This window comes from Podarcis muralis, chromosome 7, assembly GCF_964188315.1.
Source record: "Podarcis muralis chromosome 7, rPodMur119.hap1.1, whole genome shotgun sequence".
Lineage (NCBI taxonomy): Eukaryota > Metazoa > Chordata > Lepidosauria > Squamata > Lacertidae > Podarcis > Podarcis muralis.
The window spans coordinates 40997104-41015244 of NC_135661.1; the positions used below are offsets into that span (position 1 = coordinate 40997104).

Here is an 18141-nt window from a genome sequence, read left to right on the forward strand (position 1 = left end):
CAGAAGCCTCCTTCCTCTCCATACACAATCTGCATTGCAGCATGCTTTTAAACAAGCCTTGTGCTCATCTCTGGATGACAGTCCCAGAAGCAAAGTCTTCACCACCAGGGACAGAGAATTCAGAAGCTGAAGAATATCCATTAAGGAGGCCTTCGCCCTACATGTCCAATGAACAAAGCAGGCTGTTCTTGGAAGGCAGCTGAGACTGCAGGGGAAATTGTACAAAGCTCTAAACATAATTTCTCACCATAACCCTAACAACAACCCTGTAAGGTAGACCAATGTTACAATATTCATATTGCTGAAGGGAGGCAGAGGCTGAAAAAGGGTCTGTTGCTGAGGTCTGAGACTTCACCTGAGGTTGCCCAAAAACTTCTAAGGCTCAACTAAAATGTTCCGCCTTTAATTCTGCCAATCCATTTGCAAGTGGTAGGCCGAGGGAATTTTTTGGGGTGATTTTCAGGAGTGGGGACAAAACTGGCAACAAATCTACATCATTCTGAGGGGGCAGGGGACAAGGGTGAGACAAGGGAGAGGATTGCCACAAGCAGCAGCAAACATAGTGGGCCCCAGGGTGGTGGAATGCTTGGAAGCTTTCGCTCCATCCTAGGGCCTCCCTACCTTAAATTCTGAAAGTTTGCCAGAGAGAATCTCTTTGGAGAAGGGAGGGAGGTTGCTGCTTCCCTTAAATGTACAACAGTTGCCCGGCACTTGGTATAAAAAGCCTTTAATCCTCTCAGTGGCCTCTTCATGAGCCCCTTTATGCCAACTCCTTCTACCAAGTCTTCCTAGAAGGGCTTCAGAGCAATGCAAAATAAGGCGATGCTGTCATGTCACTCTGAAACCACCTCAGGAAGTGTGGCAGGAGGGAGGGAGGAAGCAGCCAGCCACACTTCCTGGTGTGGTTCCATTGTGACATGACACTCCGAAGACCTTCTAGGAAGTGTAAATTGGCATGGAGGGGACATGTGTTCCTGTGAACTTTTCAATGCCCTTCTTTTAAAAGAAAGAGCAAAACATGAGAGGCCGTGGCCACCTCATATGTTTAGCAGCAGCCACAGCCCAGGCAGGAAGTGAGGAAGGGACCCTTCCTTAAACTTCAAAGAGCTACAGTTCTCAAAGTAGTTTAACAATCAACTCTGGGAATCATAGCTTTGTGAAGGGAATAACTCTCTCCTAATGACTCTCAGCGCTCTTAACAAGCTACATATAGCTCCCAGAATTCTTTGGGGGAAGCCATGTTTAAAGCAGTATCATAGCGGTTTAAACTTAGGGTGTGAATGTGGCTTAACTCTGCTGCTGTCCTCATCGTTCTGTGTTGAGTTCTACACAGGCAACTCTAGAGACTAAGGAGGCGGAAGCTGACAGCCAGTGCCACCCCCTGGACTGGTTTTAAATCAGAAGGTAGGCGTGTGGGGGCTGGCTGAAGACAGACTGATCTTGGTGTGGCGATGTCCCTGCTTGCCTTAATGGAGTAGTCTCTACTGGTCTCAAGCAGAGCGGGATGTTATCAAGCATCTCTCAAACTAGTGATACCAGGGATTGAACCTTGGGCCTTCTGCATGAAACAATAAGTTGAATAAGCTGAAGCCGGGTGGCAAAGTTCCTTCCCCCCCCCCGCCAGATTTATGTCAACATAGATGCTTGAACTCCATGGTGTAAGCACAGTTGTCAGGTGCAGGTGCAGCAATAGTAGTAGTAGTAGTAATAATAATAATAATAATAATAGTAATAACAACAACAACCTCAAACGACAAAACAGAGGGGGAAATTCCTGCAGTCTAAAACAAATGCCGCCATAAAGAGACAGGAATGGAAGAAAAGCTCACTCTGCAATTAAGCAGTTTTCTGCTGTATAGTGATAATCACCTAATTATACTATTAATGGCAGTTCAACCTGCTCAGAAATAAAAGGACATTCTTCCAGAACAGGATGCCAGCTGTTTGTTACAGATGTCAAACATCTTTAAAAGCTTATCATTAAAAAGAAAGGAACGGGGAGATCCACCTTATAAAACTCCGTTTTAGGCACCCACACTGAAGACACACTCTAGTCCCACCCTTTCTGTACTGTATTAACTTGCCAAAATGCCCATTTCTGTCTGCCCCACACCACTGGGGGAGAGGAAGGGGGAAGTTGGACTGCACATAGCTTTTTCCAGATTATTTGTTGTTGCTTAAAAAAAATGTTGGCTGTGTCTTTCATTCTTTCCAATTAAATAATTCATTGAGGAAGAGGAATGTTGATCCAGCAGAAGAGATGGCTTGATGACTCAGTCTGCACGCCCTGGGTAAACAGAAACTGTAAAATACATTGTCATCCCAAGCAGTTATTTGCTGCAGCCAAATTTAGAGAGCCACGGGCTATTTGCGGCAGCCCCGAGACTGCCATGCTTGCCGGTCTTCGACTTAGGGTGCATATGTTCCAATTTTTATCTAATGCCAAGATGCTCTTCCAAGTGCATGGGTCTCTATGACATTTGGAAGATCCAAGAGGGAGGGGAATATTTTGAATTCATGTCCACAAGGGATTTGGGAAGGGGGTGGGGTGGAAAAGGTGCACGCATATCTTATCCATTTTGGATAATCTATAGCAAAGGTTGATTTGGAATGGAGCAAAATAAGAAGCAGTGTGTCAAGAAAGGTTGTTCTGTGGCCAGTTTTTCTTCCTATCCTCCCCTTCTCCCAACAGCTCATCCACACCAACAGAAAACGCATTATCTGTGCTGACATGTAGCTAGTATGTTTGCCACATTTCAAACCAGAGGTGGCTGCAGCCGAATGTCAAGTGTTCACAGACAGTCACACATTCCCACTTTACACCGGGGTCAAACTATTTCTTCATCTAACCCAGTATTTACTCACGGCAGACTGGCAGGGCCACGGGCAGAAAGAGAGGTCTTCTCCCATCACCTTGTGCCTGGTCTTTTCAACTGGAGATGCAAAGCACTAAATGCAATACCTTCTGTATACACAGCATGCAGTACCACTGAGCTCTGGCCCCTCCCTGGTGTGTGTATGCTCTCATTAACTCTCTCCCTCTATGTCAAAAGCTTTAGGATATCTTTCAGGTCAGAGAGCAGCTTGGGGAATTGTAAGATATTACTATTCCAACCAGGATTAGAAATCTGCATGTACAATGCAGCTGTTACTCATGTGACCCACATACACCTCCAGGTAAATCTGCCTTTGAGTAAAGAAATGCCACTGGACATCAGGCTTAACCCAGGAATAAAAGAGATTAAAGAAAAGGGGGAGGCAAAGAGGCAAGGCTGTGACCTGGGAATAATTTGCCCTTCCACATTCATTTATAAAGTCATAAATAAAAGCAGAAGTCTGCTTTCTGCAGATAGGCAAGCATGCTCTACCCTTCCTCCTCTCAAAGGCTGTTTAGAGGGACATGGCAGGAGAAGGGAGGTAGAATTAAAAAGGAAACCAGTGATAACAAGCAGGCACATCAGAGCATGGTTTCATACAGATAACATGCCTTAGTAGAGCACAGAACAAGGGATCAAGACTCCACAAATTGCCCCCAAGGTCAACAAGAGGGGGGTGGAGGAAGAGAATCTCTCTCAATCCATCACTTGTCAATCTACGAGTGCCTTTACAATGCACACATGGCCTTGGCATCTTGAAAGCTGTTGCTCTGATATTTGAAACTAGCCCTGAAACTCTCTCTCACACACACAAAATCCAGGAAGCATTTGGGAAGCCATCAACACACATGGCGACAACTTACACAAGACCAGATAAAAGTTGGAAGATGGGGGACACCTGGCTTGCCAGTAGTACATGTGAAAATGATTCACGGGCCTTAGTAGACCACAAGCTTCACGAGTCAACAGTGTGATGCAGCAGCAAAAAAAGTGATTGCCATTCTAGGCTGCATCAACAGAAGTACAGTGTCCAGATCAAGGGAAGTTATAGTACCACTCTATTCTGCCTTGGTCAGACCACACCTGGAGTACTGTATCCAGTTTTGGCCACCACAATTTAAGGAGGATATTGACAAGGGTCTGAAAACCAAGCCTTATGAGGAACAGTTGAGGGAGTCGGGCATAAGAGGAAACTGAAAGGTGATATGACAAAGGGCTGTCATGTGGAAGATGGAGCAAACTTGTTTTCTCTTGCTCCAGAGGGCAGGACTCAAACCCATGGATTCAAGTTACATGAAAAGAGATTCCAACTAAACATCGGGAAGAACTTTCTGACAGTAAGAGCTGTTTGACTATGGAACAGACTTCCTCAGAAGGTGATGGACTTTCCTTCACCGGAGGTTTTTAAGCAGAGGTTGGGTGGCCATCTGTCATGGATGCTTTAGCAGAGATTCCTGCATTGTAGAGGAGTGGACATGGGGACCCTTAGGGTCCCTTCCAACTTTACAATTCTATGATTCTATGAATGAGGAAGGAAGACCACAATGAAGTAAATGACACAGCTAGAACAGCAAATGTCCCCAAACCCAGGTCTTCAAAGAGTTAGGTTGCATTCACATTGCAGTTTATTTTATTTTCCTGATATTTCCCTGTTGGTCTGCACATTTTATCTGAGCTTACATATAGCATAAAGGCATATGCTTCCAAAAAACTAATGGAATGGAATGATACATAGTGCAAGTTTAATGCTCATTCTGTGTTATTTGATTCCAGAAAACCTCCATTTGCAGCCTCTTCAACCTGCAAAAATTGCGGGAGTTTTCTGCAGCAATTTGCCTGCCTTTTTAATGGGTTCACGTCACAGCCACTCACGTGACAAGCAGTGAGGCGGCATACTAGCATGTGCTATGCTCCCTGCCGATTTTAAGGCTCGCACCTTTTGGTCTGATGAGAAAACGTGCCAGTATTTTGGCAAGGCGTACGTACATACAGAGTGGGCAGCACACTGCTTGTTGCTGCTGTGTGAATGACATTTACTGCAAAATGGCAGCATAGTGGTCGAGATGTGGCAGAACAGTGTGAAATGAACATTAGAAAACCAGGCTAAATCCCATGTGTGAATGCAGCTGTAGAGTGAGTCTCCATGAGAAGGAGTGCCAGGCTACAGAAAACATCTTTATTGCCCTTTTGCCCTACACCTGCTCTGTTTTTTATGCCTTTGGTTAACTTCAGAGTCCAAGTGACCAGGGCTTCTGTCCATCTCTCACCAGCGTAATTTATTTAATTCATGTATACCCCTGCTTTTCTTCCACGCTGGAGCTCAAGGAAGCAGGACTTCCTGTGCGGAAGGTGTCTGCACCCCAGAGCTGCGCAGAGGCAGGCCAACTTTGCAATCCACACCTTGCTGGGGACAGAAGAGCAACAAGCTTCAGATCTTCATTCTAAATAATGCAGAAATGAACCCTGTTTGATGGGGTTTATGTTTAGAGCGTGAAGGAGACTGCTTGGGGAATGTTAAGGTTAAGTGGAAGGAGAGCTGACAGGAGGATGGAATGACAGTTGAGAGTGGGTGGGAATTTGGTTGGTTTACAGGTGGGAGAGGGTGGAGGGGATTATCTGGGCAGGAACAGGTCGAGGAAACTACTGGCTCTAATTGCATTCATCCCAGACTCCAGGGAACTGGTCTTCATCCTTTCTCAAATAAACATGCTGCCTGTTTTTAGCCCTGGGTAATTGGCAGTGAAGCCCCTGCTCCAAGGGTTGGAACACTTGCCCAGGTATGTACATCTGTACAGTAGTTCAGCAGTCAACAACATGTTGTTTGTGGGAGCACAGAGGTTTTTCCTCAGTGTTTCCCCACACAGACTGAAACTAGGCTTAAGAGAAGCATTATATGATAGCCCATAGAAAAGGCTGTGGTGTGTAGCTGATTGCAATGTGAATGCATCAGTTTCATTGGTTTGCAAGTGTGCCCACAGGCCCCCATATGTTTGACAACCCTTGCAATAGTCTTGCCACAGAAAGACTGTAATGATTACATATCTCCTTCTCCTCTCCCACCTTAATCTCTGGATTTGTACAGTCAGCATCACTAAAGTGTACAAAAAACCCTTCTGGAATTCCATACAGCAGCATTTTATTCTACAATTTGAGAATTATTATTTTTTAGTTTATGCTTGTATAAGTGATAGAACAATGATTTCAGCCTCTCTTTCACTAGAGGTTGATGTGCAAACACACTAAGGGATGGGGGAGGAATTTAAACAGTTTGCATTTTAATGCAAACATACATAATTTGCACTTCCCAAACTAACAAGTAACCTGAAACACAGCAGTCCTTCAAAATTCACACTTATCCAAATGTTGTGATCCATTCTCCAACCAAAAACTGTACCAAAAATTGTATATGCTAGTGAACTTAATGTACAAAAATACAGTGGTACCTCAGGTTAAGTACTTAATTAATTCCGGAGGTCTGTTCTTAACCTGAAACTGTTCTTAACCTGAAGCACCACTTTAGCTAATGGGGCCTCCTGCTGCTGCCACACTGCTGGAGCACGATTTCTGTTCTCATCCTGAAGCAAAGTTCTTAACCTGAAGCACTATTTCTGGGTTAGTGGAGTCTGTAACCTGAAGCGTATGTAACCTGAGGTACCACTGTACCTTGTATTAGGAGAAATTGCCTGTGAAAATGTGCCTAGTGGGCAAAACCCTGTACAAAAATTCATGCTTTTGGAAAAACGTGCACAAAAAATTCTTACAAACTTCCATGTGGACAAACTGATCTTAAGGTTGGAAAAAAATGAGGACCTGAGAGAAACTGAAAATTGGCAGATTTGTCCATCTATGAAACACATGCAAAACACAGGGAGTGATATGTTCTGCTAATGTGTAAAAGAACAAGCTGGTCCTTGCTTTCCATAGCCTGTCTACGTTGGGAAGGGTTGGTAAAACAACCCCTTGGCACAAAAGGATCCAGTATTCACACACCCCATCTGGCCTTCCAAGAAGAGACGGGCCCAGATTGCAGCTAATGGGCAATGAAGCATTTTGGTGCACCTATCACTTCCAAGGAACGGGTTCCAAGCAAGGGGACAAAAACAGAGTCAGGCCCTCCCCCCTGGCCTTCCCCAAGACTGCAACAAAGCAAAACCCTGAGGTGACAAACCCACAGAGTCTCCTGCCTCTTCCCTCCACCCCTTTACAATAGTATTGATTTCTTCTGCCTGCCTGCCAGCAGGTCACTGCGTGCCTTCTGCCATCTCTTTCCAGCATTGGTGAGGGAGGGGGGAGGAAGGAAGCAGCACTTAAAGAGAGACCTCCCTCCCCATCTGCCTCCTGCAGTAATTAGTCCACTGAAGACAAGCCATCTTCTCTCCTCGCCACCCCGCATGCTTTTTTCTTGCCTCTCCTTTCTTTCATGTCTTCTCTCTTTCTTTCTCTCCCCCCTTCAAATAATCACAGGGTGAGAAGGGAGGGGGGACCCTCAAAAGTGGTTGACACAGTTGCCATGCCAACAGAATTTAGGGCCTGCCAGGGGAGGAAGGGATGGGCATTGTGCAGTGGGGTTAATATGGAGCTAATCCTATGTGAATTCTACAACTGAAGTGGGAAACACTTAACACCTGAACACACACACACAAACACACACACATACAGAGGCAAACATACAAAGCAAGCAAGCTGGCTGGCTGGCAATATAGATGCAAGATGGGGTCTGTGGGACTCAAACACCACTTTCTGGTAAACATGGGCCACAAGCATCGGCCACAAGCCTAGATAGCTTTTTGCACGGAGGCAGGACTGGTGACATGTTCATGGAGAGACTGAGTAGAGCCTCCATATTCTAAGGCAGCATACCCCTGAATACCGGATGCTGGAGATAGGCAAGAGGGGATTGGCCATTGCCTTGATGACCTAGTTCTGGAGCTTGGGGTTGGCCCCTAATGGAATTTGCATGCTAGACTCAATGGACCTGTGATCCAATGCAACAGGGTTTGTTCAAAGCTCTTTTGGAATTTCAGAAGCAATCAGGTCAGATCAGGCCACCAACACTGGGGCAATATCTGGGTGAGCTGGAACTGAGGGCACAACAGTGTTTCCCCTCTGTGAACTATGGAATATATTGTACTTATAAATCTTTTCCTGCAGCCAACTACTAGTGGTGCTGAATCCCTGTTGCATGCCCAGTTCATTGGACTGCAAATCCTTATTTCTAGTAGAGTTTAAAGAGCAGGTGTTAAAATGTCACTGTGCTCTTCACAAGTTCTCTACCCTAATGAGACAGGAGGAGCGGGTGGCGGCGGAAGGGTTAAGGGGCTATGGGTTATTTTGCAGGCCCAGAAAGGATCACGGCCTTGCAACCAATCCTTGCCTGCAGCAAATTCAGGGGACATGAGATGTGAGCCATTCTGCCAGCTGGAATTACTGTCAGTCCCCAGCTATCTGGCAACCAGTATGCCTCCCACACTCCCTCTCAAGAGAGAGAAAGAGCAAAGAGACTCCTCGCAAGCACTGCTGCCTTTGATTTTCCAAAGATAAAGCATTTCCTCCACCCCCCCTCAGCTCCCCCAGCTCTCTTGCCCAGCCTTTATAACGAATTTGGGTCTCTTTGAAACAAGTCCCAGTTGATGAGGATGCTGATGGTGTTAACGCTCCCGCATCCCTCTTGAGCGGAATAGCAGCTGATTGCAATTTCCTTTTATTAATGACTCGCTGAGCAGCATGACCTGGAGTGGTTGGGAAGGTAATTTGAGTGCAGCCTCCCTAATACTGGAGAACAGTTCTTGTGCTGCCAACAGCTCAAAGATGCATCGCTCCTTGCTGCTGCTTCTTTTCCACTGAAGAAGGGAGATGGGAAGAGAGAGAGAGACACACACACAGAGAAACACACAGAGACAGAGAAAGGCACTTTGATGATGAAGCCATTCCTCAAAATATGGACATGCTGGAAAAAAGATATTGCAACCTCACCTCCCAGCTGCTTGCTCCCATCCCTTGCCCACTGCTAAGCCAAAGGCCTCAGGTGTTTGAATTTGTTCCACCACAACACAGAGCTCTGGGGTGGGTGGGTGTGCATGGAGAGTCAAAAGAGGCTAGACAGGGCCCCCATGTCCAGACAGACTCAGAAAAATGCCGTTGTCAAAAGAGAGACACCGAAGAGGGAATAAGGAGCACTAATAGGGTCAGCCCACCTCAGGGACATTTTAGGTGGTTGCCTGAGATTGTAGCGGGTGGGAATTGGGATTGAAAAGATTTTGGGCTCCTCCAGAAAATTATCAGATGAGAAAATACAATATAGTGTACTAGAACCCAGAAAGGGCAGAGTCTCTGGCAGTGGCTGCAACCAGAAAACACACACCCTTAAAGAGAAAATGCGAACTGCCTTGAATGTATTTTATAGAGCAAGGTGGGATATAAATTAGTAAAGCCAACAAATAAGATGCAAAAGGAGAGGGGGGATGTTTGAGGCAGAAGTAAAGCATATGTGCAAACTCTGGTCTTCAAAAGGCTCACCTCCTGAAGTTTGAGGAGCAGCTCTTAAGTTGAGGAGCCTGGTGTCCACTTTAAGACCCACCAATCCTTCTGACAACACTCCCCAGGTAATAACTACTTGCTCCATTTTCTAACATGGGGAAAGGACAGCACAGCAGCATCAATGGCAACAAAATGCTTCCATTTGCTCACCTTTTTATGACTATCCATGACACATCCACCTACTGGTTAACAAGTACTAAAGCAAAATGTTCAGCGGCAAGTTTTGGATCTGCTTGTTTCCACCTTTACTCCATTATGGACCTCTCTCAATAGCCTGGCAGCATTCAGGGAATCTGGTCTCAAGAGGAGGGAGGAGAGGATGTGTGCGCAAGACAGGAGGGGCAACACACACACACACACACACACACACACACACACACACACCCCTACCTTATAGCTAGTCAAGCCACTGGTCCATCTAGATCAGGGCTGCCTACTTCATGTGTCATGTGTCAGACCTTTCCTCACCCTTGCAACCTAACTAGGGATTTGGGGGGCTGAATCTATAGCAATCTGGATGCAAAGCCACCACTGAGCTACAGACACAGCTCATAGAATCATAGAATTTTGGAGTTATAAGGGATCCTGAGGGTCATCTAGTCCAACCTACTGCCATGCAGGAATTCTGCCCACAGTCTTCCCTGGGTGGGCTCTAACCACTAGCCTTCTGGTTAACAGCCAGATGCATGGACCCATTTGAGGATGATAAAGAGAAAGACAGGAAGAATCACCAGGCAGAACAGGAGGAGCTAGTCCAAGATGGCACAGATACAGTTATGGTGCCTGATGGCACTTTCTAGAATGGGAACAATCTCTCTGCCTTTCTTCCTCCCTCTCTCTCTCTCTCCACTCCCACCCCCAGTTAAATTCAATTCGGAGAAGGTTGAAATTTCTATCTGCTGTGACCCTACCTGTGCGATTAGCATTTCTAACGTCTTCTGGTAGCCTGGAATGGCTATGCACAATAATTTCGCTGTTTGACAGCAGCCTGAACAGTCCACACATAATTTTCCTTAATTGCTTCGGATCTCACAGCCTGACACTTCAATGCACCTTCCCTCCCATTCCACCCCACCCCACCCCGCTCTCTGGTGCTTCCAGAGAAGAAAATAGACCACCTGATGGATGCCCAGAGAAGAAGATGGGGGTGGGGGAACTGAATTAGGAGAGGGAGGGGGAATACATTAGAGCCTTTGGGAAACTCGCTGGAACTGTGTCCGTCTATGGCTTCCTATCACATCCTGGAATCTCTTTGCATCTGCCTAAAATAACCATCCCTAGATTAAATGCTGGTTGGTTTTTACAGGGAGCAGGAATTAGTGCTTCAGCAATTACAATAAAACAGAGAAGTTTCACACGACAGGAGGCACCATAAGTAATTCTTGCTTGATTGGAGCATGTAAATAAAAATGGGGGGGGGGGGAGAAGGATGTAGTAGGGAGAGAAAGGAAAAAGGAATTCTCCTCATCTCTGCCCAAGGACCTCTCAAGAGCCCCTGCTGCCTGGTTTTACAGGACAAAAGCATGGAGAATTCACGTAGTCTTTATCGATTTCTATTTTAGGCATGAGAGAAGCAGCCCAAGCAAAAAATGCAAACCAGGTCCTGTCATCTCTGAGAAGCGGAAAGACCTCGTCAAGACAAGAGTTGCCGGGAGCAGGGTTGCGGACCGCACCGGTGGTGCGAAAAATTGCCACAGAGCACAAAGCAGCATTCTGCCTGAAATACCAAGGTTTGGAAGGGGTGGAGCATCTTGATATCCACAATTGGCCTGACAACACCATCATCATCAACAACACCACAACAACAACTGGCATCAGCACACTTGCATCTACTGGCTTGGTTCAGCCCAGCATACCTGTAGAACTGCCTTCATGATCCAGAACAGCGTTCTCCAACCTGATGCCCTCCAGATGCTTTTGGGAGCACTGGTCTTGTACTACAAAACATCTGAAAGGCACCAAGTTGAGGAAGTCTGTTCCATCTACAAAAGAAGACTTAAACACAAAGCAAAGGCAACTTGACCTGACACAACTTCCCAAACAGATGCAAATGAGTCTCCCTTCCTGCCCATCCCATACACAGGTGCAATCAGGCTGTTCAAAACATACAGAAACAGAGAAAAGGGATTACCTGGCTTTCTCCTACTACACTCAAGGTTTTTATTTATTTATTTTTGTAGAGTTGTCCATCACAGGCTGCTGAGAGATGCTTATTATAGGGCCATCACCCCATAAAATAAATCTTAATTATTCAACTAAATCTGACCAGGGGTGGGTGGAGGGAAAGCACACATACAGTATAGCTGGCACCATCAAGAAGGAGGCATTCTCTCTCGTATGAGAGAGGGCAGGGAACGCCTCTTCTTACGGTGACACCAGCCTAACCACAGTTACTGGAAGTATCTATACTGGAAACAAATGAGGCCCTGCAGTGAAATGTTAACAGGAGATTCCTTGGTTCAGGGTTCCATCTGTTCTCCCCCTCCCCACAATTCTATCTTCCCAGCTTTCATTCCTCCCCACAACAATCCATCAATATCCCATGCCCACAGAGCATGGTCTGTCCCCCTACAGTCCCCCTTTTGTTTGGGCAGTGCTGACACACTTGTGTCAAATCCCAGTAACATGAAGTTCTCAATGGGCAGCTCTCTCCCTTCAGTTCCTTGTGACTCTGAAAAATGGCCTGTTAGGTCATATCCACACCATACATTTAAAGCATGTGGTGTCCACCAAAGAATTCTGGGAACTAGTTAAGTGTGCGGGAATGGTAGTCCTGTGGGGAGTAAACTACAGTTCCCATGATTATTTGGGGGAGAGGGAATCAGGTGCTTTAAATGTATGATGCGACTATTAGCTCTGTATGAAACAGGAAGTGACCTATGAAGAAAATGAGGCTTTTTCCTACCCTTTATTTGTATCTATGGGCCTCTGTCCTCCATTCTATTACCCTCCCCACCAAGTCTCTCAAATGTTCAATGTCACTGAGTTATTATGGGGCTTTTAGGGGGTTCCTTTTCCTAAGATTAGATAGATAGATAAAAATTTTATACTTACAGATGCTTTGTATTTCTTCAGGGTTACCCTGTACCTACCGGCACTTCTGCCTCATGCACAGATGTGTGCTTTTGGCTACACAAGCATGAACACAGGATGATTTGAATCTGTGTTAGCATGTACCGTATATCTTTTCTTTAAAGTATCATTTGCCCTATTATTTGGGTGGCATCTTTTAAAGTTAATTTTTGGATTTTACAATCAATTCAGCAAACCGATTAATCAACTGAATGTTGTAGCCATGGGCGAGAGCTGCTGGTCACAAGCTGACAACAGGGATATAAAAAGCCACTTGCCGATAGCAAGCAACAATAGCTTCCAAGTGGACAGAGAGAGAAACTTGACCAAAGCTGTGTCTCCCTGCAACTCTGCTTTTAGGCCATCACTGTGCCACAAAATAAGAGATAGGTATGCATGGGGCAGGTGAGTTGGTTAACGCTGCAGCTTATTTGCAAGGCTGGCCTACTGCAGGAAAGAAGTGTGGTCGTAATACCACCTCTTGTATTCCCCAGCACAACACATTTCCTGGTAGGGAGCCAAACATCAAGCAAAGAATTTAAGTTTGGGGAGTAACAGGCTGCGTGGAAGTAGGGCTGCTGCTCATAAACACAAATCTATGGGACTGTTGTGTGGGAAACTGGGGGTGCATTCACACCATACAGGCAACTCCTGGTTTAGGCGTGTCCAAATTATGTGCAATCGTGCACATGTGCATGGCGCCAAACCTGGAAGTAGCCCCCAAATGGCCTTAAAGATGTCATGAAAAGGGGCAGAGGGGCAGGATGAAATGGGGGTGGAGTGAGGCAGGTTTACGTATGCTCTGCCAGCATGCATGGAGGTCCAGAACGGAACCCCCGCACAAAACGAGGATTGCCTGTACATTTAAAGAACTGTGGTACCACAGTCATGGATTGCCCCAAGGAATTCTGGGAGTCATCATTTGTGAAGGGTGCTGAGAATTGTTATGAGACTCCTGTTCCTCTCACAGATCTACAATTCCCAGAGTTCCCTGGGAAGTGGGATTGACCATTAAAGCATTCTGAAGACTGTACCTTTGTGAGAGAAAGAAGTCTTTCCTATCAACTCTTGGCACCCTTAACAAAACTACAGCTCCCAGAATTCCTTGGGAGAAGCCATGGCTGTTTAAAGTGGCATCATAGTGTTTTAAATGTATGGCGTGAATGTGGCCTGGGAGTTCAGTATAAGTATAGTTCTGCTCGCAGGTACTTCTATTGGATTAGTTTTCTCTTATATGATGGGCTGTGTATCTTAATGATTACTGAGGCTGTGTGTATGTAATAATGTGTGGCCTACTTTTTAGCTGCAGTTTTATAGATTATAATTACTTATAATTGTTATATTGTTTTGTTAATGATATTACAGGACTTGGCAGGGTCAACTTTTGTTGGCCCACAGGTTGTCATTGTGATGTTGTGTGCTGTGACGTAATGCACCATTATGTTTATTGTTGCTTTTGTTACTTATTGTTTATTAATCACGTTGGGATTCACTTGAAGAGAAAGTAGCACAGAAATCAAAACAAAGGAAGAAAAAAATAGCAATACAAACTTCAGGAATATATTCACATGCCTTTCCCACTTCAACACCTGCCTAACCTCACAATACTCAGTACTACAACACTTAGAGTCTCACAAAGTTCAGCATACTTGATTATCAGGGCAACTTCCTCTTATAGGTCTTTTAATAATAATTTTAAACAGCATTCCCTGTTTTCCGCAGAGGAAGCTGTACCTTCATTTTAACTCTCAATTTCTTTGAGCAACCTCCCAATCTAATCTTACATCTCATACCTCAATTGCAAAAATCAAAATAGTAAGTCACGTTCTCCTAGCTTTGGTATATTTTGGGTTTTGAGTTATATCCCCTTCCTAATGCAGACTGCAGACAGGGCTTCTAAGAAATTGATGGCGGAAGCCATTTCAGTCAAAAGGATCCAGGCACAATGATGGGCTGTTGGTCAGGAACAGCGGGACAGTTTTATTTATTTATCTATTTTCTTCATAAAAAATTTACTTGATTGTAAAAAACCTCAGTACAGTTTACTAAGATAAACCGCATTAATGCTCTGTTTGGAATGAATGGAGCAAAACTCCAGATTCACACAATTCCTTGCTTGCAACTGGGATAATAGATATCAATATATGAAAGGAAGGAAGAGAGTATTCAAGAACCTGAAAAAATAGCACAGCTCTGGGTTCAGTCTGCCCATAAATTAAAATATATGTATGAAGGCAAGTAATTGCTAAGCCTTCCCAGTTGTGGAACCTTACCTGGGTAAATCCCTCACAGTGGAGTCCCACCAGAGCACAGCCCTGCAAACGTTTAAGAGGCAAGTAAAATGGATTCATTTTATAGATGTGTGTGGAGTATGCACATTGGGAACTGCGCAAAACTCATTGGTTGGAAGATTATGAAAGTACACAGGACTTGAAAACAAGCACTTGTTGGTGAAGTGCCTAATATGGGCTTGCTAAACTCATCATGTGTTGATCCCTTCAAACAAACAAACAAACAAACAAACAAACTTTTGTTTCTGATCCATGATGACAGAATAAAGTCAACATATGCTAGGGATTGTGTGGTTGATTTGTCAAATTCAATCCCTAGCTCAGATTATTACCATTCACTGGCTTTCAGGGAAGTTAGGTCAATATGGAAGGTGACACAGACCAGTTAACCTGTGTGTCCAGTTTACCTGCACTCCACCTTGAAACCAGCATAGCTAACTAGATTTCCTTTCCCAAAGGTGGTGAACTTTCTGAGCTGAAGCCACTCAGAATGTGCAAGGAATTTTGCAGTAACACGATTTTCAGCTGAGCTAGAACTGAATGACTTGAAAATGCAAAAACAAATGAGATTAAGCAACTCATCTGGCAAACCCTGGAATGAACACGTTCACACAGACCCAGTACCGTAGCTTTCAGAACTAAGTCCTGCCTCTCCTACCGCAGTCCAGGAAACTTTGCATCAGTTTAAAGACACACTTTGCAAAGAAAAGAAAGTTATTCCTGTAACTAACTGCCACACGGAAAACCCATTTCCTGAAGCCAAGCCTTCACAATCAGCCTGGGTTTAGAAAACCACTGCTGGTGCAGAGTTGATAGACGAACCTCGGGAAGTGGGGAGGGAAGCGGATCTTTCTCCTCACTTCCCCCACCCCAGTAAAACCACAGACAAGTAAGAAAAAGTGTCACCATGCAGCCAAAGGCAAAGGTGCACCTTAACTTTGCCCAGGTGACCCATTTCAGTAGCTAAGCGACATGGAAGAGGGGGAAAATTCTCCACACACACCCCATGTTCTGTTCCGTTCCCATAAAAGCAGCTGCCTTAAAATGAACCATTAAATTTGCATGTCGAGAGACACAAGCTGTAGACCATGGATGGGGTGGGGTGACAATCTGACAGTTACTACATTAAGCACAGCCACATACATAAGGTACACCTACACCTCTTGCTGGCCCAGAAGAGGAAGGTCTCCACGATAACACCTGCCTTCCACCGACAAGCCTCCCCCTCCTCAAACTGTTGGGATTCAGAGGATGGGAAGGCATGTGGGGTGCAGGGAGAAGAGAGGGAAATAAAATCAAACAGAGTAAGCTGTTGGGGGCGGGGGAAGGAGAGGCAGAGAGAGAGAGAGAGACTCAGAGTCGCCACTTTGGGTCTGTCTGCTACATGATCAGAGCTCACCCATCCGTGAAACAATATTAGGCACCAACTCGAAAGTAACTTCACACCACGCTTCTTAATTCACCTTAGATTACTTAAGTGCTTTTGCTGCTTGCTGCTGAATAAAACAAGACTCACCACTTAGGAAGCCAAGCAGGGTGGACAAAAGGAGTGAGATATGCTATATACCCCAAGGGCCCAAGGTGAAGCCCACAGGCGCTCATGTTGCACATGGCTTTCAAGAGGAAGGGGGGTGATGGAGGGATGTGAAGTGAGGGGGGATAATTGCTGGAGCCCAGGGTCCTTGCAGCAGATTCACCTCCCACTGTAATCTCATCAACCTCTAGGGCCCACCTTGGTGCTATCCCTGCCCAATCCCATTGAACTTCAAGCAAAGCACTGGTGAGGAAGAGGATGAGGAAGAACCACACCAATGTACAAAGTGATTTACAAATCCTCATCTCTCCGCAATTCCATTAACTGTCTCCCACCTCTGATTTAGCCTACAAAAGTTCCATTAATTGGAGTGGGGTTCTGTCATCTGCACCTCTGCACTGAAGACAGTGCAGAGCCAGGCTGCCAATTTGTGTCCCTTTCTAAAATGTGGTGGTTTGACCCAAGAACAACTACCACAAACTGCTCCTGATCAAAATCCAGAATGCCCTTCTTTTAACAAGCAGCGTGGACAGGTTCAAATCGGCACATCTAAGGAGCGCCTTTTGAGTTGACCACTGTGGCCCGCTACGAAAAATTTATTTTCTTATTTCTTCCATGGATATAACACTGCTGTTAAATTAGAAGATAAAAAGGAAGCAGAAAAGAAAAGGTATCATCAAGAGTCGCCTTACCTGGTAAGTAATAGAGTGGTGGTTTCAGTCCAAACATGGTTTATTTTACAGATCCAAGGCATCCAGAGGGGAAAAAAGAAAATAAGACCCAAAATGGCAAAAAAGAGGGAAAACACTGGAGAACAAAAATGACAATAAAACCACACAGTGGTTTTATTTTATTTTGTAAAAATAATAATAAAACAATTTGAATCTGAATGAGGGGGAAAGGGGAAAATGAAATATATATAGATATAGAGTATCCTGTCAATTTTGCATCAACGACCAACAGCTCCACCTCACTTCTTCAAACAGGTACTCTGCTCTTGACACGTCTTCTTCTGGTCTCCCCCGCTTTCCTTTCCTTTCCTTTCCTTCCCCCCAACCCACCACCTTCTTGCCTTTTTAGTCCAGAGAGATGCAAATAGAGAGAGAGAGACACCAGCGCACACGCAACACAGACAGAGAAAAGAGAAACTAAACAGCAAGCAAGAGAAGGCAGGGAAAAGAAGGTGGTGGCTTTTTTCTTTTTTCTTTTTCAAAATAGAGAATCTCCTTTAGGGATTTCTCATTGGGAGGAGGGAAAGCGCTGGAAGGGGGGGGGGAGGGAGAGAGGGAGAGAGGGAGAGAGAGAGAGAAGAAAGGGGGGGGAGGAAAAGAGTCAGCCCCCAGACATGTTAGCCGCTCTTTTCTCCAGTCAGCCGAATGTCAAGGGTGGTGCGTGCGGGGTGGGGAGGGAGAAGAGGGTGGAGAGTCAATGGGTTGTTTTCAATGGGGCATCATGTTCAGCATCAAATGAAAAGAAGAGGGGGGAGTGTTGTCAGAAGGAAAAGGCAGCAAGAAGTGAGGAGGGGAGGGAGGGGGGCTGGCTCTCCCTCTCTCTCCGGTTGTCAAGCACGAATGGGGCTTTGTTTTGTCATTCCCCTTAGCTACTGGTTTACAAAAGGGAGAAGGGGGTGGAGAAAGGGTGGCGGCTGAGGGCGAGTGGCGGAGAGTGAAGGGAGGACGACAATGCTCAGAAGTGCAGCAGCTGAAAGGGTTCTTCTTGGGATGCTGAAGAAGATAGGAAGGTCCTAAGGAAGCCACAGAAAACTGGAGAGGGGGAGGGTGGGAACCCCAGGTCTCAAAAGGTAGCAGGTGCTGCTGCTGCTCCAGAATTC

General features: G+C 45.4%; 1 protein-coding gene across 7 annotated transcripts in view; it reads right to left on the bottom strand.

Annotated features, from left to right (window-relative positions):
- GSE1 (Gse1 coiled-coil protein) overlaps nucleotides 1-18141 on the bottom strand; it is a 374856-nt gene that overhangs the window by 107677 nt on the left and 249038 nt on the right. The window contains exon 1 of one of the 7 annotated variants that reach the window (XM_028740048.2): nucleotides 17003-17554. The exons of the other annotated variants lie outside the window; for them this stretch is intronic. Coding sequence (XP_028595881.2) covers nucleotides 17003-17039 — 37 coding nt within the window. The 5' untranslated portion in view covers nucleotides 17040-17554. Of the gene's footprint in view, nucleotides 1-17002; nucleotides 17555-18141 lie in introns of those variants that run through there. 7 annotated transcript variants of the gene reach the window in all.